The sequence below is a fragment of the Dromiciops gliroides genome, chromosome 2, assembly GCF_019393635.1.
Source record: "Dromiciops gliroides isolate mDroGli1 chromosome 2, mDroGli1.pri, whole genome shotgun sequence".
In the NCBI taxonomy this organism is placed as follows: domain Eukaryota; kingdom Metazoa; phylum Chordata; class Mammalia; order Microbiotheria; family Microbiotheriidae; genus Dromiciops; species Dromiciops gliroides.
In genome coordinates, this window is record NC_057862.1 from 470,507,696 (window position 1) to 470,534,758 (window position 27,063).

General features: G+C 40.0%; 1 protein-coding gene across 1 annotated transcript in view; it reads right to left on the reverse strand.

Moving 5' to 3' along the window:
- Positions 1–11,591: 11,591 nt before the first annotated feature.
- CIB4 (calcium and integrin binding family member 4) overlaps positions 11,592–27,063 on the reverse strand; it is a 93,198-nt gene continuing 77,726 nt past the window's right edge. The window contains exons 5-8 of the mRNA XM_043980992.1: positions 23,823–23,964; positions 20,529–20,641; positions 19,420–19,508; positions 11,592–11,924 (exon numbers count right to left, since the gene is read on the reverse strand). Of these exons, the coding sequence (XP_043836927.1) occupies positions 11,894–11,924; positions 19,420–19,508; positions 20,529–20,641; positions 23,823–23,964 (375 nt within the window). The 3' untranslated portion in view covers positions 11,592–11,893. The remainder of the gene's footprint in view (positions 11,925–19,419; positions 19,509–20,528; positions 20,642–23,822; positions 23,965–27,063) is intronic.

A 27,063-nucleotide genomic window follows, 5' to 3' on the forward strand; every position in this document is an offset into this window, starting at 1 on the left:
AACCAGAACCACTGTGGGGTGAATGGTGTTTTGACCCTGGGTGCCAAAATTTATAGGGTTCAAAACCAACACATGTGGGTCTTCTGCAATTAAAGGACATTAGTAACTCAACCCTCCCACTCAACTTAGTTTTAATTGTTTCTTGTGTAATTTACAAACGATGAATTACAATGCTGACCATGAGAGACATCTTGTATTGTGCATCCTGGTGCCTTTCATGCTACTTGCTTCAGGGGTTAGGGTGTATGATGGGGACATTGGGGCAAAATTGTTACAGTTCTAAATATCCTAGAACCTATTTGCATACTGAAGAATGCTTTTTCCTTGGAACTCTTCCTGGGATCAGTGTTTACCTCCCAAGAGAGGTCTGGGGCCATCTTGGTTAGGGACCCATCTTATCCCCAGGATGCCCTTGGTAGTTTAGAGCTTGGAAATGCCTACTTAAGAGCACCCCAACAACCTGGTGAACAAAACCTTCCCATGAACTGCTGATTTTCCACCTTGTATAGTGTGGTAAAAAGTTTTAACAGTCGGTTAGATAATGGAGAGATGCCAGTTTTTTTTAGGACCACCCTTTTGGGGAGGAGACCAACAGCATGAGCTATGCACACCAGTCCACCTGAGACACACGCCAGATTGCCTGCTGAGCACTCAACTTGCGGGGTGTGAGCTTAAAAGGCAAGGAGAGAACGGAAGTGGGGCCTTTTTTCCTGCTCCTCTGGTCTCCTGGCTGCACTGCACAGACAGACGCTGACTGGAGTTTGACTCGGCCCGGCTCTCGGTTAACAGCACGCGCTTGACTCGGTCTCTCTCCCCAAAGGTGGCCTTGGGTTTTGGTGAGTTTTATACGGAATATAGACTAAGCCTAGACTTAAGATGATTTGTATTGTATTTCTACTTTCCTATCCTTCTAATCAACATCACCTTGTGACTACCATACAATAAAAGCTCTAACTAGAAAACCAGAAGCTTCTTCCATTTACTAGTCTGGGAGATAAATTAAGGGAAAGGTTAAGTGGGGGAGATTTATGATCTAATATCCAATTTTAATCTCACAATAGAAAAAGAGATACCAGTTCCATGCTAGGCATGACTGTAAATGGGAAAAGAAAAACTAGGGAAGAAAAAGCTGTTGTTACTTATCAGACTGAGTGTGTTTTCCCTAATACATAAATAAACTGGTGCCCTGCTTTACTAGTCTCTTATGAATTTATTTATTATGAATCCATCATACTAGGGCATATATGTCTCTGGGATAGAGGTAACACTGGATTTTTGGACCTGCAAGACTAGAACTATAGAATCTCTAAACAGCTTGGGTTTTAATGATGCTTTACTATTTACACAGAGCTTTAAGGTTTGCAAAATGCTTTACTTATGTCATCTCATTTGATTCTCACTGAAATCCTGTGCAGTAGGTACTGTTAGTAGGTGCAATTATTTCCATTTTACTGATCAGGAAACTGAACTTTAAAGATATTATGTGATTTACCCAAGGTCATACAACAAATATATATATACACACTCTGCTGCCTTGCGGCTATACCTATATATGGGAAAGGCTTCAGGAGTTAATCCCAAGGAAAAATCAGGAGTCGGAGTCCCTTGGACATCACATCCCCCTGGCAACTCCTGCGGCAGCACTGGTGCCAAACTGTATTGGCTCTGCCTCTCCTTTGGATCTACCAATGTCACGGAGAGGGAAAACCTGCTGCATGGGCAACAGCTTGTTTTCCATATTGATCCACCCAGGCCAGTGCCCTGGAGAGGACACTCCAGCTACTCCTCATGGGGCAGATACAACACGGGATGCGGCAGTTACCGGTTATAAGTCACTCAGGAGCTGCGGCTCCCGTATCCGTCTGCACAGCCACACTGTGGCCTGTGGCTCTTCAAGGTGCTGATCCGTGGTCGTCTGCGACTGGTGGAGGCCTACTATATATATATATATATATATATATATATATATATATATATATATATATATATATATATATATATATATATATGCCAAATTTTTCAGGACCCCCACATTCAGTTAGATATGCAACGCTGCTCAATGATTTTCACACCCTGACCCAATTCCCTTTCAGAGATGCAGCCAGGGTGGCAAGAAGCATTGATCATGGGGACTTTGAGTTGCTGTATGGGACTATCAAATGAAGGACTGCCCTGGGGAAACCCCTCATAACTTGTCATCTAGTGGTGAAGTTCCAGTTGCCCTCCCTGGCCTTTGTCCTGGCTCTTGAAGCCTGCCTCTGGGAAGGTTAAGGGACTGTCAGTCATTCACACAAACTGCATGAATTAATTTAACCTGAAAGCTTTTCTTCTATTACCTAACAACTATGAGTGAGCCAAAGACAGTTTTTGCTGAAGGGATAGGAAAGATTGACTCTAAATTGTTCCTGATGTGGCCCCAGTGTTTTGTTCAAGAGCCATCTTAAATATACTCAAAGAAAGATAGAAATTGACAAGTCATCCATCTTAAAGGTTGTCTAGCCCCTAGTGTCTTAAACTGTGGGTCATGATCCTATGTGGGGTCACATAACTGAATGCTGGGGTTGCAAAAAATTTGGCAACAGTAAAAGGTTATGTATACCTGTTTTATATACCTATATACCCAGGATGGCATAAAAATTTCTTGGGTGAAAAGGGGTCACGAGTGGAAAAAGTTTAAGAATCCCTGGTCTAGCCTAACATGTCATTTTATGGAGGAATCATTCTGCTATCTTCCTTCCTCCACCATCCACATATGCATTTCCCCCTAAGTCATAGTAGCATTTTCTTCTTTTTTTTTAAAAAAGATATCTTTCTTTTATATCACATTAATTTCATTTTGGAAATAAAATTGTATTGATATTTTACATAACCATAATTTCCCCCAGCACCCCCCTTCCCTGCTTTCTCAAATAATATATGGCATTTTGTTAAGATAAAAAAGGAAAAAAAATCAGCATAACTGAGTAATGCATTGAAAAAAGTCTGAAAATATGTGCAATGTACAAGACTTGTGGAACTCCCACCTCTGTGAAGGGGTGGGGATGTCTTCTTATATCCTCTTTTGAGCTGTGCTCATTCTTTATAATTTTGCAACATTCCTAAAAAAAATTTTTTTTTGGTTTGGTTATTCTATCTGCTTACATTGTTGTCACTGTGTGTATTGTTCCCTTGGCTCTGCTTACTTTACTTACCATCAGTTCATACAGATTTTTCCATGCTTCTCTATATTCATCATATTCAAAATTTCTTATAGCATAGTAATATTCCAATAAATTCTTGTACCACCATTTGTTTGGCCATTCTCCATTCAGTAGGAATCTACTTTGTTTCTAATTCTGCTATCACAAAAAATGGTGCATACGGGAACTTTCTTTTTGTCAATAGCCTCCTTGGTATAAACCTAGTAGTGGAACCTCTGGATCAAAGGGTATGTGCATTTTAATTACTTTATTTGTATAATTTGAAATTATTTTCCAAAGTGGTTGTACTAATTCACAGTTTTCCTTCTGGATTTCTGTTTGTTCTCTTTACTTGAAAGAAAAAAAAATGCTTCATTGATCCCCTTTATGGCAATGTACAAGTGTGTCCATCTTCCCATAATCCCTTCAATACTTGACTATTCTCAGCTTTTGGTATCTTTGCCAACTTGTAGTGTATGAACTGAGACTTGAGGGTTGTTTTTATTTGCATTTATCTTACTATTAGTGATTTGGAGCATTCTTTCATATGGCTATTAATAGTTTGTAATTCTTTTGAGAACTCTTTGACCACTTATTCATTGGGGAATAGCTTTAGTCATACACACATACATATGTGTGTATATGTGTATGTATGTGTGTATATATATATATACATATAATATACATGCTAATTATTTAGATATCTTGGATACCACACCCTTATCAAAGAAATTTGATACAAAATTTTTTTTTCCCTATTTGACCACTTCCCTTTTCACTCTAGGTGCATTAAATTTTTCTGTGCAGAAGCTTTTTAGTTTCATGTAGTTGGTTATCTCTTTTGTCTAAAAGAATTTTTATTCTAAAAAAAATAAGAAGAGCATTTCCAAATGCAAATTAGAACAGAAAAGGGGGACTGTGAATTTCTTATTATATATATCCTGCTTTTCTAGTTAAGAATATAAAATATTAAACATCTAACTTTCAAAACTGTCAAACTTGTCTATAATCCTTTCTGGATGAGATGCTAAGCCCTTTTAAAATTTATCCAGTAAGAATCCTTCTCTTTGAAAAGAATTTAAAAGCTGCCATGATATTCTAGAACCAGAGGGTAAAATAGAAATTTAAAGAATTTACCAATCCCCTCCTGAAAGAGATCTCAAAATGAAAACTCCTAGGAAAGTAGCCAAATTCCAGAGCTCCCAGGTTAAGGAGAAAATATTGCAAGCAGCCAGAAAGAAACAATTAAAATACCACAGTGCCACAGTCAGCACTATATAACATTTAGCAGCTTCTACATTAAAGAATTAAAAAGCTTACAGTGCATAAGGGCTAAAATTTTAGCTATACTATTTAAAATCTAATGAGTGGTTGCCAATAACTTATAAGCTTTAGCAAGAGTATTTAAATGTTTATTAAAGAGCATTAGGATCTAATGATCAGAGAGAAAGGTTAAAATCTAACTATTTCTAAGAGACCCCAGCATCTGACCTGCCATGGTGAGGTCAGGAACAAAAAGGACCCAATGCCTCCTGTGAAGCTAGGAACATCCCCAAACAGGCACACACATAGCTCCAAACTAATTGGCTGGCAGCTTTGATAGACAGCACCCGTGAGCAAATGTAACTTCCTGATGCCAAGAACCTGACCACATGGCTTGCCCTCAGACACCTTCTCCTCATGGCCAAGCTTTCCTACAGTAACTCCCCAGCAAGTGGCATCATTCCAATCGTTACAAGTGTGATATTCCAGAAGCTAGGAGGAGCTAGGATTATTACCAAGAATCACCTACCCAGAAAAACCAAGTAAGAGTCTTCAGGGGGGAAAAATGGGTATTCAATGAATTAGAGGACTTTCAAGCATTCCTGAGGAATAGACCAGAGCTGAATAGTGTGACAATTAAAAATATGAGAGGCATAGTTTCCAGATAATTTAATCATTTTATTAATAGGTCAGAAGATTATTAATAAAAGGACAATCTATTGGCTGTCTCTCTCAGACCAAAGATTACTAATGGAAGTAGGGTAACAGGTTATTTGCCTTTTGAAGGCAGGGGTGCAGTATTCCTGAGGGATGCCTAATCACTTCTGATTGGTCAACTCAGTTTGGAGGTAGGCTATATTATATTGTATTATATTGTATTGTGTTATATTATATTATATTATATTATAGGAAGGCTGATAGCAGAATCCCCTCACCCAACCTAGGGTTAACTATTAATCTTCATCCCAGACCAAATGTTTATTGTCCTAACAAGAATTTAGAAGGGTCATTCTTATCAAGATTCCTAAAAGTTTATAGCCATGATTAGGGCCAAGGAGAGTATCTTATCTTATAGTTTTATAGCCTGACCAGGACCAAGGAGAATTGATTTTATTTTATCAAGAAGGTCTTTGGAATGGGGGAAAGTCGGGATTATATCTTCAAGATATTAATTACAAAAAATAATTTCTCACAATAGAAAATTTGTCTTTCAAATACAAGATTCAAGAAACACATAAGAAGGTCATTGTCCTTCATTCTTTTTTTTTTTCTTGGTGGGGCAATGAGGATTAAGTGACTTGCCCAAGGTCACACAACTAGTAAGTGTCAAGTGTCTGAGGTCATATTTGAACTCAGGTCCTCCTGATTCCAGGGCCAGAACTTTACTGTACCACTTAGCTGCCTTTGTCTTTCATTTTTGAAGATCATTGACATCAGGAGTAATGTCATGACTTGCAGTGAATTGGATTTAAGTAAGGGAGGGCTGTGTAAAGTCACTAGCCTCACTCTCTCCTCCAGAGCCACCTGGGTCCAGTGGCAAGATATACATCAGAACAACTGGAGGTGGTCCTGGATGTTTCAAGGCAATTGGGGTTAAGTGACTTGCCCAGGGTCACACAGCTAGTAAGTGTCTGAGGTGAGAATTTAACTCGGGTTCTCCCAACTTCAGAGCCAGCACTCTATCTACTCTGCCACCTAGTTGTCCCTCATCAAAAGGTAAACAAGAAAGAGAAATCATAAGGGATTCAATAAGATGAAACTGTTTGCATTCTTACATGGCAAGATGATACTTGTAACTCTTAAGAACTTTATCATTATTTAGGGAAGTTAGAAGGAGTATATATAGACAGAAAGCACAGGTGTGAGTTAAATATAATGGATGATTTCTAAAAAAATAAAGGGTGAGAAACAGAAATGCACTGGGAAAAGGGGGAAGGAAGAGGTAGAATAGGGTAAATTATCTCACATAAAAGAAGCACAAAAGAGCTTTTACAGTGGAGGGAAAGATGGAGGAGGTGAGGAAAGGAACATACACAGTGAGTTGGGAATGGAAATCTATCTTACCCTAGAAGTAAGTAGGAGGGGTAGGGAAGAAGAAGGAGGGTGGCTAATAGAAGGGACAGTGGATTGGGGGACTTCTAGTCAGAACCAAAACACTTTTGAGGATAGACAGGGTGAAAGGAGAGAGAGAATAGGACAGACAAAAATAGGATGAAGGGAAATGCGCAGTAATCATAACTGAAAAAATCACAGCAAATTTCTCTGATAAAGGCCTCATTTCTCAAATATGTAGAGAACCAAGTAAAATCTTTAAGAATACAAGTCATTCCTCAATTGAGAAATGGTTAAAGGATAAGAACAGACAGTTTTGAGATAAAGTAATCAAAGCTATCATATATATGTGTGTGTGTATACACACACACACACACACACACACACACACACACACACATATTGGTGAGGCAATTGGGGTTAAGTGACTTGCCCAGGGTCACACAGCTAGTAAGTATCAAGTGTCTGAGGCTGGATTTGAACTCAGGTCCTCCTGAATCCAGGGCCAGTACTCTATCCACTGCACCACCTAGCTGCCCCTCTATAATCATATTTTTAAAATAGTCTAAATCACTATTGATTAGAAAAATGCAAATTAAAGCGACTTTGAGGTACCACCCTACACCTATCAGATTGGTTAATATGACAGAAAAGGAAAATGAGAAATGTTGGAGGAGATATGGGAAAATTGAGACACTAATGCATTGTAAGAGGAGTTGGGAACTGATTCAACCTTAGAACAATTTGGATATATGCCCAGCACTATAAAGCCATGCATACGCTTTGACCCAGAAATACCACTACTAGATCTGTATCCCAAAGAGATAAAAAACAAAAAGGAAAAGAACCTATATGTACAGGGTGGGCCAAAAGTCATGAAGGGATTTCAATATTTAATACTTCCTTTATTTTTTATTAACAATACCATACCATCATATACTGTATATATAGGAAATGAATTTACATTGTGTCTGAAAAATCAAATCTTGTAAATGGCATAAATTAATTGAAAATAATTTTCAAAAACATCAGACCCCCTTCTTGACTTTTGGGTCCACCCTCTACAAAAATATAAAAACTTTTTTTTTATGGTGGTGAAGAATTGGAAATTAGGAGGATGCTCATCATTGGGGAACTGGTTAAATAACTTGTGGCATATGATTGTGATGGATTATTATTTTACTTTAAGAAACGATGAGCAAGATACTCAGAAAATCTGGAAAGATTTACATGAACTGATATAGAGTGAAGTGAGCAGAAACAGGAGATTATTATTTGCATTAACAGCAATATTACACAATGATCAACTGTGAATGACTTAGCTATTCTTAGCAATACAATGATCCAAGACAATTCTGAAGGACTTATGATGAAAAATTTTATCTATCTCCAGAGAAAGAACTGATGGACTCCAAGTACAAATTGAAGCACACTCTTTCCCCCTTATTTTTCCTGTTTTTTTTGTTTGTCTTTTCTTTTACAACATGACTAATATGGAAATATGTTTTGCATGACTCTACATGTATAACCTATATCAAATCATTTGCCTTCTCAATGAAGCAGGTGAGGAGGGAGAGAGAGAATTTGGAACTCAAATTTTTAAAAAATGTAAAAAATTGTTTTTACATGTAATTGGGGAAAATAAAATATTAAATAGAAAAAATAAAAGAAAATAATAAAAGTTTCTATTACAAGTTTTTTTAAAAAAGAAATTAATCATTCATAGTTTTTGACTAAGGAAAAGTCCTTTATCATCTAAGAGTAAAGTTGCATCGGAAGTATGATTGAATTGACTGAGGAAATATGGTTATACTCTGAGTCATCTGTAAAATACTGAGCCATTTCTGGACTGAGAGAATGGAGAAATTGGAAAGGAAAGGTTATTACAGCTAAACCTTCAAAAAGGAATAAATTACAGGAAGGGAGGAAAATTCGCAAGCTTTAGCCTCAGTCTCCCTCCCCACCCCAAACTCCCTACCAGAGTAAGTTCATATAAAGTTTGAAGCTCATGAGGAATTCCCACCTTTCCATGAGCATCCAGCACCCCCATTTCAGTGGATGGCAGGGGCTTCTAAATGTGGTTGCCTTAAATTAGAAGCTTTAGCACCTGTCTTTGGGCATTAGGCATTTATTAAAGCATACCAGGAATTCACACGGAATTCAGAAAGTTAAGAAAAGGCCTATGTAGCCTAGAGTTCCAGCATGGTCGGGTTCTTCCTCAAATCCTCCACCATGAGACTGCTTCAACCATGAACTGCCCCAGTAAACTGAGTGTGGAAGCTTTTCATAGGTCTGGAGAAGAGGCAGTCCTTACATACTGCTTCAACCTGATTGGTTAGTGTCATCCAAATCCATTGGCTCTCTGGACTTGAAGGTGGTCTCATGTTGAGTTCAAAGTCCTTCGCTTCTGAGAACAATACCTTCTTGAGGGCCAGCCAGGTGTGGTTACAATCTAATTAACTTGAAGTAGGCTAATCAACAAAGTCAATCACTCTCACTTGATTCAATCAGTTTAGATTAAAACCCAGGTGAGCCTTTGAGTATCTGCCAAATCCCATTATTTTCTCACAATTGGAAGCAAAGGATAGACTGGATGCAGATTAAAGATTCTACCAAGACTACAGCAGAAAAGTCACCCCATACCTAAGAACAACTTGAAGATAGCAGTAAAGGACTTCTAAGAACTGTCACCCTTTTTGCTATACTGCTCTAAGCAATAGCCTATTTTCACTCAGTCTCTCTCTCTCTCTCTCTCTCTCTCTCTCTCTCTCTCTCACACACACACACACACACATTGATGGAAAGGTGTTTGGGGGGCAGTGTTTATATCAACTGAACAACTATAACACCTTATACTCTTTTTCTAAAAAGGAACTGCCTTGCAGAATAATTAATAATCACTTGACAATCATTGTGAGAAGGATACTACTTTGGGACTTGTGAGTTGTTTACTAGAAAAGACAACCCCCAACCTTTTGGTGCTAATCCTAGAAAGCCCTAAGGGGATATAGTATCTTCCCTCTGAGTACCTGCCTTGTCAGTGCAAGCAGGGATTGGAAAAGTAGCCCCAAATACTATACAATGAAGCTGTTACTATGTAAACTGTGTTTCTGATTCTGCTGACTTCATTCTGTATCAGTTCATACAAGTCTTCCCAAGATTTCACTGAAACAGTCCCTTTTGTCATTTATTTTGGAGAAATAATAATTTATCACATTATTATATCATAATTTTTTCAGTCATTCCCAAATTGATTGGCATACCCCTCTTAGTTTTCATTTCTTTGCTACTACAAAAATAGCTGCTCTAAGTATTTTTGTACATTTGGGTCTTTTTCCTCTTTTTCTTCTCTTTAGGATATAGGCCTAGTATTGGCATCACTTGGTCAAATGACATGCACAGTTTAGTTATTTTGGGGCCATAATTCCAAAATTGCCTCCCATGATGGCTGGACCAATTCAGAACTCTACCAACAGTGCATTAATACTCATTTCTAAATTTTCCTCTTCCCTCCCCCATTCAGAGAGCTATGTCTTCTAACAACAACAAAAATTAAGAGGAAAAAGGCAATTTAGAAAACTAACCAACACATCAACTTAATCTGACAGTATTGACAGTGCTCCACTTTTTCTTAGTTTATTTTTCTTATAGTTCTCCAGCTTTGCAAAGAAGGAAAAGAGGACCATTTATCATTTAACGACAAGCTTGGTTGTTTTATAATTATACAGAGTTCAGTTTCCTGACTTCCTCATTTTCAAGAGGAGAGAGTGCAGACCCCGTGAAGGGAAGGAATCATTCCCCATCCCCACATCCCTACAGTATTTTCTCTGGATCATGGCACTTTTTTTTCCTAGTTTAGAGCAATGAAATGGCTATACTAATATACCACCTCTCTCTCTGCTTTCCTCCTCTTTCTCTCTATTTCCCTCTCTCCTCTCTACTTCTGTAGTCTTTTTTTCCTCCCAAGGCAAGCTTTTTCGAACCAATGCAGTTATACCTTATATGTTTTTGCCTTATGTTTTTCAGATATCCAATATTTTTTTGGTTTGTTTCTTTTTGTGAGGCAATTGGGGTTAAGTGACTTGCCCAGGGTCACACAGCTAGTAAGTGTTAAGTGTCTGAGGCCGGATTTGAACTCAGGTCCTCCTGACTCCAGGGCCGGTGCTCTATCCATTGTGCCACCTAGCTGCCCCAGATATCCAATCTTTAAGCTCACATTTTGCCCACTTAGATCTTCACCCTTTCCATCTGAGGTGCCTTGCAACCCTGGGCTTTTTAGGGCCAAACATTCCCTACTTATAAGCACCAAACACAAGATAGACACAAAGACCTCCTGCTCCTCCTGCCTCTACCCATGGAAACTATCGTGAAGACCCTTGGGAGCCTTTAGAGAGAGAGTTTTGTAGGTTGAAAAGCAGAAGAAGGAGGCAGCTAGATGGCGCAATGGATAGAGCACCGGCCCTGGATTCAGGAGTACCTGAGTTCAAATCCGACCTCAGACACTTAATACTTCCTAGCTGTGTGACCCTGGGCAGGTCACTTAACCCCAATTGCCTCAAAGAAAAGCAGAAGAATCTGTGAAAAGCAATAAGAGTCTCAAAGAATAATGTAGGGTTGGGGTAAAAGGTAGTTGGCTTGCCTACTGGCATCCCTACATATCCATCTGGACCATAAAAGCAAGCTTCTAGCTCTTCTTTGGTCAACCCTATAGGAAAGACTTGAAGAAACAGAACTAGTACATGGAAGTACCCACCTCGACCTATCAGCACAAACTGACTTTGTCCTTCCACCATGTTCAGAATTTAAAGAGACTGAAGGAGAATCAGATAATAACATTTGTAGAGAATGTTTTTTCATGTTTTAAATAAATACTTTTTTATTGGATTTATATGTCTCCACATTAGCAAAAACTCATCTGTGACTTAAAGGAATAGGTTCTGAAACAGCCTATTGGACCTGACTATACATAAGAGGGATGCTACATACAGCTTAGCATTTCTTCTTATTGAACATTTCACTAGATCATGACCACTACTTGAATATCATTTTGTAAAATGTTCTCCCAAGCATTGGCAACCTTAGTTCAGTCTGCAAACTTGATGGATGATATAGACAAGAGGGATGCTACATAAAACTTTACTGTGTCCACTCATTTTGTTCAACCCTTTTTTATATCCCAACATGGTACACTGCTTGGGTTTAAGGAATACTGAACCAGAAGGGTAAGGAAAATGCCATCTGTGGCTTTATTCTCTTAAAAGAAACAGAGATACACTTGTAACCATATCCCTCCCTTAACCTCCAGAGATGAGAGGGAAGTGGACAGGATGGTAGAGATCTCCCACATGGCAGTCAAAAGACCTTTTCATTAGTATGTTCTCAGCAGGGCAGCTTCACCATCAGAGGCCCCAGGAATGAATCCGGAACGAGCTGAAAGAAAAATGGAATATTCAGGAGGTGCCTGGATGCTACAAGAAAGTCTGCTTGTTCCAGTGGGGTTGGAGTACTATAGAATCTGTAGCTTTGAATTCTCTCTGATCATGATATTTGCCTCTGGAAGCCCCAACTCCCTTTTATAGGAGCATAGTCATCACTGATATGGATAATCCTTCCCCTCATTTTACAGATGAGGAAAATGAGGCCCAGAAAGATGAGGTTATTTTTTCAGTCACAAGCTAATTAGTAGTCAGTCAGTCAGTCAATGAGCATTTATGAAGCCCTGTGCTAAGCACCAGGGATGCAAAGAAAGGCAAAAACAATCCTTGCCCTCAAGGTATATACAAACTGTTTCCAGGATATATGGAAGGTCCTCTCAGAGGGAAAGATGTTGGCAGCTGGGGGAACCCAGAAAGGCCTGCTGAAGGTGGGATTTAAGGTAAGTCTTGAATACTGAGAAGCAGAATTGAGGAGAAGGATTGTCCCGAGCATAGATGGTAGCCCATACGAAGGCAGAGAAATGAGAGATGGAGTGTTATGTTTGAGGAACATCTATTAGGCCATGATAGCTGAATCAAAGAGAGAAGAGGGAAGTACTGTATAAGGGGATTAGAAAGGTAGGAAGGGGTTGCGTTATGAAGACCTTTAAATCACAGAAAACTTTGATTAGGATCATTGATCTTAGAAATAATAGGGAGTAGCTGAAGTTTATTGAGTGAGAGAGGGGAGTAATATGGTCAGACCCATGCTTTGGGAAAATAATTGTGGCAGCTGAGTAAAGAATGGATCAGTGTGGAGAGAGACTCATTGAGGTGGGGAGACCAATTAGAAAGCTACTGCAATATTCCAGGTGAAAGGTGATGGGAACGTAAACTAGTGTGGTGGATGTGTGAGGTTGACAGAAGGGGATGTATATGAGAGATCATTTGAAAGTAGAAATGACAAGATTTGCTAATGGATTGGGTGTAGGGGGAGAGTAAGGGGAGTTAAGGATGACACCAAGGTTTCAAGCCTGGGCTATTTGAAAGGATGGTGTTGACCCTCAACAGTAAAGAAAGGTTCAGAAGAGAGGAAAGGGTTTTAGGACAATATAATGAGTTCTTTTTTGGACATTTGCGCTTGGACAATTGAATTTGAAATGTTAATGGGACAGATAGCTCAAGATGTTCATAGGGCAATAGGCAATGTGAGACTGGAGCTCAGGAGAGTGATTAGGGCTGGCTATAAAAATCTGTGAGTCATCTGCATAAAGGTGATAATAAAATCCATGGGACATGATGAGATCACCAAATGAGATAATATAGAGGAAAAAAAGATACCCAGGATAGAACCTTGTGGGTTGTCTCTGTGTTTGTACTTCATCCTTTTTTTTTCCCATTAAGAATTTTATTTTCCAAATTACATGTAAAAGCAAATTTTTACATCAATTTTTTTAAAACTTTGTGTTCCAACTTCTCTTCCTCCCTCCCTTCCCACCCCCACCCCAAGAACTCAAGCAATTCAATGTAAGTTATACATGAGTAGTCATGGAAAACATCTCTACATTAGCTAGGTTGTAAGGGAAAACAGATTAAAAACAAGACTTCAGATTAAGGATTTGTCAAAAAAAAATGTGTTTCAGTCTGTTTTCAGATACCATCAGTTCTTTCTCTGTAGGTGTATTGCAATTTTCATAAGTTCTTCAGAGTTATATTGGATCATTGCCTTGCTGAAAATAACCACGTGCTTTCAGGCAGATCATCTTTACACTATTGCTGTTATTTTGAATACAGTACATTTCTCTCTGCCTCAGTTCATGTGGGTCTTTCCAGGTTTTTCTGATAGCATCCTGTTCATCATTACTTTTATATAGTACCTTAAACTTGATAAAGAATTTTCTTCACAATAGCCCAGCAGAGTAGGTACCATACATTTTGTCATTGTACTCAATCATCATAACTATTTTCCTCCATCCTGTACCCTTCCAATTATATTTACTCCATTTTCTGTCTTATTTGCCCTATTCCTCCTCAAAAGTGTTTTGCTACTAACTGTCCCCTCCCCCGTTCTACCCTCCCTTCATTCACCCTTCCCTTCTTATCCTCTTCCCCTCCTACTTTCCTGTAGGGTTAAATAGATTACTCCTCCCAATTGGTTGTGTATGTTATTCCCTCCTTGAGCCCATTCTGATGAGGTTAAGGTCTTTGAGCTAATTCTGTTTTCTTAAATTTTTCTTCTTCCCTCCCTCCTCAACTCTCCCTATGAAATCAAGCAATTCAATATATGTTATACATGTGCTGTTATGCAGAACATCTTCACCTTCCTCAAAAGTGTTTTGCTTTTTACAGCACCCTCCCCCAAACTTCCCTTCCTCCTTCCCCTCTTCTCCCTCTCTTTGCCACAGGGCAAAATCTATTACCATACCCACTTGAGTGTGCATGTTATTCCCTCTTTGAGCCAATTCTGATGATAGTAAGGTTCAATCACTGTCCTATTCCTTCCCCCTCTTCCCCTCCATAAGCCTTTTTTCTTGTTTCCTTCATGTAAGCTACCTCTCCCTATTCCACCTCTCCCCTTTCCCCTCCCCCAGTCTATTCCTCCTTCCCCTCAACCCTATTTTAAAGATTTCATCATGGGTTAGCTAGGTGGCTCAGTGGACAAAGCATCAGCCCTGGACCCAGGAGGCCCAGAACCCAAATCAAGCCCTAAACATAAGACACCCCACCCTGTTTGCCCCACAAAGAACAAGGATAAACAAAAAATGGATGCTTTACAGATATCATCCCTTCATATTCAGTTCAGACCTGTGTCCTCTGTGTATTTTTTACTGAGAAATTTCTTATGAGTTGGAAGTTTTATCTTCTCATGTAAGAATGTACATAGTTTAACCTTTTAATGTCCCTCATGGTTTTTTTCCTGTTTACCTTTTTATGCTTCTCCAGGGTCTTGTATTTCAAAGTCAAATTTTCTATTCAGTTCATGTCTTTTCATCATAAATGCCTGAAAAATACTCTTTTTCATTGAAATCCCATTTTTTCCTCTGAAAGATTATACTCAGTTTTGCTGGGTACGTGATTCTTGGCTATAGTCTCAGTTCCTTTGCCCTCTGGAATATCATATTCCATGCTCTCCGGTCCTTTAACGTAGATGCTACTAGATCTTGTTTTATCCTTATTGGAGCTCCATAGTATTTTACTTCCTTTTTTCTAGCTGCTTGCAATATTTTCTCCTTGGCCTGGGAGCTCTGGAATTTGACTATAATATTCCTGGAGGTTTTTCTTTTGGGATCTCTTTCAGGAGGTGATCAGTGAATTCTTTCAATTTCTATTTTACCTTCTGCTTCTAGAATATCAGGGCAATTTTCCCTTACAATTTCTTGGAAGATGATGACTAGGCTCTTATTTTGGTCCTGGTTTTCAGGTAGTCCATTGATTTTCAAATTATCTCTCCTGGATTTATTTTCCAGGTCAGCTGTTTTTCCAAGGAGATATTTCACATTGCCCTCTATTTTTCCATTCAGTTGGATTTGCTTTACTGTGTCTTGATTTCTCATAAGGTCACTAGCTTCCATTTGTTCAATCCTAATTCTTAGGCAATTATTTTCTTTAGACAGCTTTTTTTTTATCTCCTTTTGCATTTGACTTTTCAAGCTGTTGACTTTTTTCTCATGACTTTCCTGCATCGCTCTCATTTCTCTTTCCATTCTTTCCTCTCTCTCTCTCTCTCTCTCTAAATCTTCCTTCTATCTCTCTTACTTTCTCTTCAAAGTCCCTTTTGAGAGCTTCCATGGTCTGAGACCAGTTCATATTTTTCTTGGAAGCTTTGGATGTAGGGGCCCTGACTTTGTTGTCCTCTTCTGAGGGTGCACCTTGATCTTCCTTGTCACTGAAGAAACTTTCTATAATTCTGAACTTTCTTTGCTTGCTCATCTTGCTGTCTTTTACTTGACTTTTTACTTTTTACTAGGGGGCCCTGCTTCTAGGCTACACTACTGTCCCCAGCTTCAGAGGGTCCCAGGTGTTTTGGTTTGAGGGAAGGTAGGTTTTTCTCTCACCTGTCCTGTTCTCTGGTCTGAAGATAACCTCAAGCCTACTTACTAAGCAAATCTTTCTGTGGTGTGGTTCTTAGCTTTGACAAGCCTGCATCCCTCTCCCACCTGGGCCTCCCACTGCTCAGGATTTCTTCCTGGTTCCCCTCTGGGGAAGGACACCCGAATTCCTCCCTAGGTCCCACTGACACCCCTGCACTTTCCCCCCTGGTCATCTGTTCAGCCCTTTCACTCAACTGCAAACTCATTTCTGGAAGATGCTGGTGTTGCAGCTGATTTGGGGGTGCAGTATGCCTGGGGTCTCTGTCAGCGTGATTGTGGGATTGGACTTTACCGGTAGCTCAGTACGGCTCCCTTCAATCTGTCTATGGCTGGAAAATAACCTCAGCCTGTATTTTTGTGAGTTTTTCTGCTCCAGGGGTTCTTTTCTTGCTGTTTTGGGGGGTAATTGTATCAGGAGCTCTGTGCATTTTATGTCTTTCCTCCACCATCTTCTGTCCTTCATTCTTGAAGAGAATCATGATATTGGGGTGATGTTATGATTTGCATTGAATTAGATTTAAGTGAGGGAAGGCTGTGCAAGGTCACCAGCCTCACTCTCTCCTCCAGAGTCATCTGGGTCCAGGGACAAGATATACATCAGGACAACTGGAGATAGCCCCAGATGTTTAAGGCAATTGGGGTTAAGGAACTTGCCCAGGATCACACAGCTGGTTAGTGTCTGAGGTGAGACTTGAACTTCAACTTCTTGTCCTTCCAACTTCAGGGCCAGTGCTCTATCCACTGTGCCATCTGGCTGCTGCAGTTAGTGAGTGTGACATGGATGAAGAACAATTGAAAGATATTGAAAAGGAGCATTTAGATTGTTAAGGGGGAACCACAAAAAAAAAAAGAAAAAACTTAGGAGAGAGCATCTAGGGGAAGGTCATCAACAATGTCAAATACTGTAGAGGGACCAACAAAGAATGATCAAAACTGAGAAAGGATCATTCCATTTGGTAATTAAGGGATCACTGGTAGCTTTGGAAAGGGCAGCTTCAGTTGAATGAGGAAATCAGAAGTCATATTGCACAGAGTTTGGAATAAAGTAATGGAGGCACCTTGTGTGGATGGTTTTCTCAAGGAGTTTAGCTGAGAAGGGGAGAAGAATTATAGGACAAGAGCTACCAGAGAGATTATGATCAAGTGAGGATTTTTTTTTAAAGAATGAAGGAGACATGAGTGTGTTTATAGGTAACAGGAAGAGTCAGTAGACAGGGAGATATTAAAGATTGGATATCTGGGGCAGCTAGGTGGCACAGTAGATAGAGCACCGACCCTGGAGTCAGGAGGATCTGAGTTCAAATCCGGCCTCAGACACTTAACACTTACTAGCTGTGTGACCCTGGGCAAGTCACTTAACCCCAATTACCTCACCCCCCAAAAAAGATAGGAGATATAGTGGGCATGATAGTGAGAGCAGATGAGGGAGATGGGATGAAGGTTTATGTGGCACAGGGGAGGGGGAAGGCACTGTTCTTCTCAAGGAGAAAGTTTACCTCTTCACCTGAGACAGGAGTGAAGGAATAGATAGTGGGTAAAGATGCCTGAGGGATGTGAGATGAGAAAGAGGGGGGAAGAGGGAACTTTCATCAAATGGCTCCAGTTTGTTGGTGTGGTTTTTTTTTTCTGTGAAGTATCAAGGTCCTCACCTGAGATGGTCAGGAAAGCGAGTGCTGTGGGAAGCTTGAGGAAAGACAAGGTTTGGAACAACTGCTGTAGAGAGTAGCATGGTTAATAGCAGGGCTAGGATCCAAACTCAGGTCCTTAGACTCTCCATCCAGGGTCCTTTCTACTATACCAGGCTGCTGGTGGGACAAGTATACACCTGGATCCTAGGATGTTTGGGCAGAGAGAGACTTTTCAGAAAAAGTCCAACCTTTCCTATTTTACAGATAAGGAAAGTAAGGCCCAGCAAAGTTATGTGATTTGCTCCAGGCCACATGGCTAGAAAGCTGTTTTCTTCACTGTGTCACATCTTTCTAGGCCCAGTTGGAAGTCAACATGGCATAGTTGAAAGAGAACTAGATATGCAATCAGAGGATCAGGGGCTAAATTATTGTTCTTCCACATACTGCCTGTGTGACCCTAGGCAAGTCATTTAAGCAATCAGGGCCTCAATTTGCCCCTTTGTAAAGGAGGTCGAATTAGATATCTCTGACTCTATGATCCTACAACTTCTAAATTCTCCCCTGTCTCTATAATATAACTTCTGTCTCTATAATCCAGTATGAGGCCTGGACAACTCCACTCCACTCTGACGCAGGCCCTCATCATCTCATGCCTTACTATTGTCATAGCCTTCCAGGTCATATCCATGCCCCAAGTCTGTCCTCATTCCATTCCATTCTCCATTTAACTGGCAAAGTGATTTTCCTACAGCTCAGATCTGACTGTCACTGCTCCCTCCAGTCAATAATTCCCTAGGACCTGCAGGATAAAATATAAACCCCTGTTTGGCTTTTAAAGCCCTTTAAAACCAACTTCCTTCCTGCCTTTCCAATGATCTAACATTTTTACCTGCCTCTACGTACTTCATGATGCAGCCACATTGGACTTCTTGCTGTTCCTTGAACATAACAGTCCATATTCTGACTCTGGGCCTTTCTCTGACTGCTCCTTTGCTTGGAATGTTGTCCCTCCTTACCTCCAACTCCTACCTTCCCAGGCTTCCTTTAGGGTCTAACTCAAATTTCACTCACTTCAGGAGGCCTTTCCTACCTCCTCTTACTGCTAGTGCGTTCCCTCTGTGACTGCTTTCCATTTACACCATACATATCTTGTATGGATGATGTTTTTGCCTAGTGTTTCCTCCATTAGAATGTGAACTCCTTGAGGGCAGAAAGTAGGTAATTACCTTTCTTTGTATCCCCCAAACTGTGTCCCTTAGCACAGGTCCTAGCACATAGTAAGCGCTTATTGATAGACCAAGTGACTTTCTCTGAACCTTAGGTCCCTTTCCTATTGGATGGAGGTGGATGAACTGATCTCATTGGATGGTGGTAAGGGATAACAATGAAGGGGAAAGACCTAGTGAGACAAGAGCCAGATGAGAGGCTGGACAGATGCATTAACTGTGTTTCATGATCTCTGCTTGGATGATATATGTTCCATTGATGGAACAAAGTGGAGTTCATCTTGAGGGGTCCAGTTTCCATTCTCTTCCAATCAGGGATGCACTATTTTCTTGTCCTCTCTTTCTATACCTTTATAAGATTCAATAATTCAATATTTTTCTAATTCCAGGAAAGGACCGGTCTTTGTGACACTGACAGAATCTACTCAACAATCTAGACTAAGTACTGTTTTCAAGAGACTTAGATAGCTCTTTCTCTTGGCCAAGGAGAGACTAAAGGTCCCCAACTTTCTGGTTCCCTCTCCTCTTCCCCGCTTTTATAGTTGCTGCTGGGGAAAGTTCCTTACTTCATGAAATCTGGGGACTTGGACATGGCATGTTCAAACTCTGCAAAAGACAGCATGTGATCATTGTCCAGGTCTGATTCTCCCAATATCTGCAATGGAGAAAGAAGAAATGAGGAATTTAAGAGACAGAACAGTCAGTCAGACAGAGAAGGGGCAGGGGAAAAGGCACTGAGGTACCTCATGGCTTAGGCCCTTTGCTCAGGAATTCCCCAGGGTCATCCAGTATAACCTATTTTAGAGGAAACATCTGCTGGGAAGCCCTGGCCCTTGCCTGCTCACCTTGAGTGTGACCTTTGGCAACCCGATACTATTCCAACAGCCAACCTGGGCTGGAGGCCCCAGGGAGCCTTATACTAATTGTTCCTAGAAGGTGCAGTGCCATTTGGAAATGGGAGAGGTTGGTAGGATTTGATTATTGTTGGTTGTTTTTTTATTGGGTTTTTTCCAAAGTAAGCATTTCTACCAAGTAGTGAGCTCTCTATTCCTATACCACACAAGGATCTGATGTCGTCTGGTTTTTGTTATTCCAGTTAGACCCTCTTTCTTTGGCTGGGAAAGCACCCAGATAGCTTCATGGAGACAGCTCGGGGTCAGGGTATACCTGTACTCTTTCCCCATGTGTGTTTCCCTACATTAACTACCCTTCATGCCCCCAACACACAGAGGCACACATTTCCTGCCATGGAACAGATTCTGCCATTGGTGGGCGGAGGAAGGGCATGATATGACAGCTGTAGAGTTGTAACTAGCAATTTCTATACACAGAATAATAAATACAAAATGTAACTTTAATTCTAGGGAGTTGGATGGGGGGAAAGGGAACAGCAGCAGAGACCCCAAGATTTTTCCAAGGAGGGAGAAAAGAAATAAGGGAGAAAAGTTCATTTAGAGTATGGTCAAATAGGGGTATACCCTTGGCTGCCATGAGAGAGAGTTTGGATGATGAAATGATCCCTCTCTCTACTACCTTCCTAGCTACTTACTTGAGGGACCAGATCAGTAAAGGTTGCACTTGCCACATCTCTCTTAGGTCCTGTGGGCCCACCAGTGGGGAAAGGAAGGTCAGATTTTACCCTTCCTCCCTTGACCCCCTCCCATCAGGTACATACATGTTTAGTCAGATTCTTTAGCAAGTCGTCACCCACATCAGTAGTGTTTAGCAATCGCTGGATGATGCACTGGAGGTCATCTTCATCAATGAAACCATTCTCATTAATATCTGCTGAGAAGAGTCAATTCCTGAATATAATGAAGAGGTTGAGAGGAATAGGGGCCAGGGGAAGATCTTCCTCTTTACCTCAGACCATCACAGGGCAGTTACACCAGCCTAGGCAGCTAGGTGGCACATAGTGCACAGAGTGCCAGACCTGGAGTCAGGAAGACTTACCTCCCTGAGTTCAAATCTAGCCTCAGACACTTAGTAGCTGTGTGACCCTGGGTAAGTCACTTCACAGGTGTTAGATGTGGTGCTTGAATCCTACCTCCCCTCACCAACCCCATCTCTACTTCTTGATTCCCAGGTTAGTTCTCTAACCATGATACCAAGCTGCCTCTCTTGTACGTAATATAAGTATTATTATCCCCACTGTAGAGATGAGGAAATGGTGGCCCAGCCAAACGAAGTGATATACTCAGGGTCACATGGCTGTAATTTTCAAGGCTTGAATTTGAACCCAGGTCCTCAGCACTTTTTCCACTTTACTATGCTGCAGAAGAAGGGAGAGAAGAGAATCAAGGACATTCATGAGAGGTTCATTCATATGATGAACACCAACCAGATGTTTTCTTTTTTTTCTTTTTTTTTTTTTAAAGTGAGGCAGCTGGGGTTAAGTGACTTGCCCAGGGTCACACAGCTAGTAAGTGTTAAGTGTCCGAGGCCGGATTTGAACTCCAACCAGATGTTTTCTATTTCTGTTGAGACCACACTATGAAGAAAAATAGAAGGAGGATATCACAGTTCTGGGAAATTGAGAGTCCGGGGCAATCCAGGATCAAAGAACAACCCAGGAGTTCCAGGAGAAGTACAATATTCAACTTGATGGGTTTTGAACTTGGACTGACTTGGTACAAGGTCTACAAAAGGCTGAAGACTATTTCTTGATCCCTTCCCAAAGGATCCTCAGCAATCTCCCAGACACACACAGAATGGTGAAGACCAGCTCTAGAACTAGCTTTCCCCAGCCATAGGAACCAGAATGAAATGGCAGCATCTCCTCCTTCCAGCAATAATGCCCACCCCCTTCACTTTCCAGCCCTGTTCCTCACTTCCAGACTTCCAAAACATGCTGTCTCATCTGGAACTTCCCTCAATACTGGGGGCTTCCTCACCCTGGAACATCCAACCACCACTGGGAGGAAGCTTTTTTCCTTCACTTCACCTACCAGGGAGTGGTCAGTTTCCTCCTTCTAGACTTGCTTCACAGCTCCCAGAAAAAGTTATAGCTCTTTTCTTCTGCATTAGATGGAGGGTTGGCCTTGAAGATAGAAAGCTGACCTCAAAGTTAGCGAGACCTTGGATTTAAGTTCTTCCTCCGACCCCTACTGGTTGAGTGATTCTGAGCAAGTCACTTAATCTCTTCCTCCTTGCTGTTCCTTATACAAGACACATCATAACCCACTTTTAAGGGTTTCCACTGGCTGTCCTGCCATGCCTGAAATTCTCTCTCTCCTCATCTTTATCTCCTGGCTTCTTTCAAATTCCAACTAAAACCCCACCTTCTGCAAGAAGGCTTCTTAGGCATCGTGCCTCCCTTCTTCTTTTTTTTTTTTTTAAGGGAGGCAATTGGGGTTAAGTGCCCAGGGTCACACAGCTAGTAAGTGTTAAGTGTCCGAGGCTAGATTCGAACTCAGGTACTCCTGACTCCAGGGCCAGTGTTCTATCCACTGTGCCACCTAGCTGCCCCCATGACTCCCTTCTAAGATTATTGCCAATTTATCCTGCTTACGTCTTGCTTGTACATGGTTGTTTGTATGTTGTTTCCCCATTAGACTGAGTTCCTTGAGAGCAGGGACTGTTTTTTCCCTTTCTTATTATCCCTTACTTAGCACAGAGCCTGACATACCATAGGTGCTTAATAAATGCCCCAGGCTACTTACTGTCTTAGGCTCTTATAATTTATAGAAGAGACAGAGATCTGCATCGGTAATACAGGCACAGATCCTCCCCCTGCTCCACCCCTGTTCCCCAAATCATAAGGTGTAAGTTTCCTAATCAGTCTCCGTTTTTCTTTTTATTTGCAAGGAAAAGATTTCATGTGGTGTCATTATGCTTAGATAATCATAAGGGATTATTATCAAAAGAAAAAATTACCCCCTGGGAAATATATTTCCTCTTGGAATTTGTTGGGTTTCTCTTGCCTTATTTTGTTCAAAAAGCACCATAGTCAGTTTCTCCCTTTCTTGGATTCAGGCAATGAATTCCAGACCTCATTCCTCCTGCTAGGTTGCCCTTCCACCCTTCTTTGGTGAATCTCCTTTCTTATTTTTTTTTTGTTTTTTATTTTTTAGTGAGGCAATTGGGATTAAGTGACTTGCCCAGGGTCACACAGCTACTAAGTGTTAAGTGTCTGAGGCCGGATTTGAAGTCAGGTACTCCTGACTCCAGGGCTGGTGCTCTATCCACTGCACCACCTAGCTGCCCCTCCTTTCTTATTTAACCTCTTTTCCTACAAGTTCAGATTTGGGTCCCTTTTCAGCATCTTAAGGAAACAGTAAAGTGCCCTATTCCTTCCCTACCTCCAGCTACCTCCTCCACAAATGATTGGTCACCCCCACTAGAGACCATGTGACCTTTCCTTATCACTACCTCTTCTACAATTTTGGAACCATGAACTGGTCACAAATCATATCATCTCTGTCTTTTTTTCTGGATAGGATGTGTCCATCTGTTCCCTTATGGCCAGGGATGTTTAACATCTGGCTTTCCAAAAAAAGTATGTGTCATACACTTTTAAGTTTAATATGCATTATTATAATTTTCTCCATCACTTTTTTTTGTGGGGCAATGAGGGTTATGTGACTTGTCCAGGGTCACACAGCTTGTAAGTATCATATTCTGAGGCCGGATTTGAACTCAGGTCCTCCTGAATCCAGGGTCAGTGCTTTACCCACTGTGCCACCTAGCTGCCCCCCATCACTTCCTTAAGTCTAGATAATCAACAAAACAAATCAAGCCCTGACTTGTAGTATCTGCCAATTTCCAAAGTATAAGTGCTCATGAAAATTTAACAATAACCTTTATCAAGGAGCCAGTTCAAACTAGCTCTAGCACACTCCTAGCCAAAACTGTGGGAGTGAGATTGCCAGGGGAGGAAGTATAGAGAAGCAAGAGGAGAGAAGCATATGATCATCCCTCCAACTCCCATTTTTATTCCCTGAGTACTGTGGTCCTCAACATAGCTTACCATAGATGCGGAAGGCATACTCAATCTTCAGGCTGGGGCAGGCCTGCGCACTAAATACAGAAGCCATTCCCAAGACATCTTCAAATGAGAAGACATCATCGTGGGAGAACACTCTGCAGATTCTGTCTCTGAAGGGGTTAACCTGCTGAGCAAGGAGGAAGAAGGTTATGTGCACTGTACACACTCTCATGTTCACTGGCTGTGTTCATGATTTGAGCTCCCTGAAAAATAAATTTGATAGCCATTACATCTGTTTGTACATAACTGTTTGCATGTTGTTTTCCACACTAGATCATTAGCTCCTTAAGAACAGGTACTGTTTTTGTATCATAGCCATTTCCAGATTATCCATATATTTCATTATCTGTTCTCCAAGATCAGGATTGGTCCTAAGAACCATTCAGAGGGGGCAGCTAGGTGGTGCAGTGAGTGAATAAAGCACCAGCCCTGGATTCAGGAGGACCTGAGTTCAAATCCAGCCTCAGACACTTGACACTTACTAGCGGTGTGACCCTGGGTAAGTCACTTAACCCTCATTGCCCTGCCCCCCCCCAAAAAAAAGGAAAAGAAAAGAACCACTCAGAATTGCCTTCTTGTTACTGTACTTTCATTTTCCCTATTGTCAGTTTGTTCACCTGGTCCTGCTTACTTCATTCTGCATCAATTTATGTAAATTCCCCCATCTTCCTAAGAAATCTTCATATTCATCATTTCTTATGCACAATATTTTATATAATAACAGTTGGGGATAATAATAGCACCTACCTTAAAAAATTGTAAGGATCAGATGGGATACTATTTGTAAAGTGCTTAGCATGTAGCAGGAACTTAATGAATGCTTATCAGTCTCTATAATTCTATATTACAATAAAATTATCTAGGTAATATACAATTCTATATTATATGTAATTATATTATATATTCTATAATTCTATATTATACGTAATTATATTCTCTCTATACATATAATTCTATTTTATATATAGAATAGACATAATAACATGATAGAATAATACAATATATTTGTATTCTAAATTACATAAAGAATATACAACATAGCTTTAATGTATTCTCTATAACATAGAATTATATTATATATAATTCTATATAACATATAATTAAATTGTATATATTAATTTATATGATGTTATATATAATATAATTACAAATATCATATAACTTATTCAGTAATTCTCTAAGTATCAGGCACCAACCTTGTCAGTGGCAGCTATAAATATTTTTGTATTTATGTTACTTTTCCCTCTGTTCTTGACCTCCCTGAGGCATATGCTCAGTAGTGATATCATTGTGTCAAAAGTTATGAACCATTTAGTACTTGTCTAGGATAATTCCAAATTATATTTCAGAATGGTTGTTGTTTGTCCTTCATTCTCGAAGAAGATCATGACATCTGGGTGATGTCATGACTTGCAGTGAATTGGATTTAAGAGATGTAGCACTGTGCAAAGTCACCAATCTCACTCTCTTTTAGAGCCATCTGGGTCCAGTGGCAAGATAAATATCAGGATGACTGGAGATAGCCCCAGATGTTTAAGGTAATTGGGGTTAAGTGACTTGCCCAGAGTCACACAGCTAGTAAGTGTCTAAGGTCAGATTTGAATTTAGGTCCTCCCAACTTCAGAGCCAGTGCTCTATCCATTGTGCCATCTATCTGCTCCAGAATGTTTGAAACAAACCACAGTTTCACTAATAATGTATTAGTGTTTTTTCCTTTCCACAGTCCCTTGAACAACTGGGGGTTTTTGTTGTTGTTTTTTGTTCACTGAGAAATTTACCCTTAGCCGTAGTTATGACAAGTATGTTCTTTAATTCTTCCTTAATTGTTTTGATGACATGTCCTTTTATATTTAAATTGAATATCCATTAAGAGATTATTGTAGTATTGTAGATTATTGTATTTCTGCCAAACTGGTTTCCAATTTCCCCAGTATTTCTGTTGAAAAGAATGTCCTTGTCCTAGCAGTTTATGTTCTTGGGCTTATTGAGGACTAGACTATTATGTTTGACTGCTTGTGAATTTTGCTTTCCTAGTCTGTTCATCATCAGATGATGGATGTGAAGTAAAATCTCAGTTGCTTAAATTTGTATCTCTTATTATTAGTGATTTGGAACAGTTTTTATAGAATCATTGATAGGTTGCATTTCTTCTTTAGGAAACTGCCTGTTTGTATTGTTTGGCAATTTGTCTATTGAGGTATGGCTCTTGCTATCATATATTTGTACTTTGGATATCAGACTTGTCATATATATTTGTTGTGAAGACTTTCCTTTTTCAATCAATAGCTTCTCTTCCTATGCTAGCTGCATTTATTTTGTTTATGCAAAAGTCTTAATTGTATGTGATCAAAACATTCAATTTTATGTTTTAGATCACCTCTTTAACTTTTTTGAGAAATTTCCCCTTAGCCATAGTTATGAAAAGTATGTTCTTTCATTCTTCTTTAATTGTTTTGATGACATGTCCTTTTATATTCAAATTGCATATCCATTAAGAGATTATTGTAGTATTGTAGATTATTGTATTTCTGCCAAACTGGTTTCCAATTTCCCCAGTATTTCTGTTGAAAAGAATGTCTTTGTCCTAGCAGTTTATGTTCTTGGGCTTATTGAGGACTAGACTATTATGTTTGATTGCTTGTGAATTTTGCTTTCCTAGTCTGCTCCACTGAACAGCATTTCTATTTTTTAACCAGTAGCAAGTAATTTTGATGATTTCTGCTTTATGCTATAATTTAAAATATAGTAATAAAAGATGCCCTTTATTTCTACATTTTTCTTTATACCCATTGAGAATCTTTATCTTTCTTTTCATTATAATGAAGTTTATTGCTTTTTCTATTTCTACAAAGTAATTTTATCATGGTTTGATTGATATGGCATTAATTCTATAACTTAATCAACAAATAAACATGTATTAAGCATCTTTCCTATGTGCTAGTCTCTGTACTAGTACTGGGGATACAGTGACATAAGAGAGGTTGTCCCTGTTCTATAAGCAATTATGTTCTATTAGAGAAAGGGAAAAAATGCAAGATACTCACAAATGTTTAGAAATAGACATGGTAGAAGAGAGGCAGCTCAAGGAGCTAGTCAGGACACCCCCTACTGTCAAACACTGTAGTTTAGTGTTTGATTAGACCAAGAAAACAACCGATTAGCACAAGGACTCCCTTTTCAACAAGAATTTCTAGGATACTTGGAAACCAGTTTGGTAGAATTA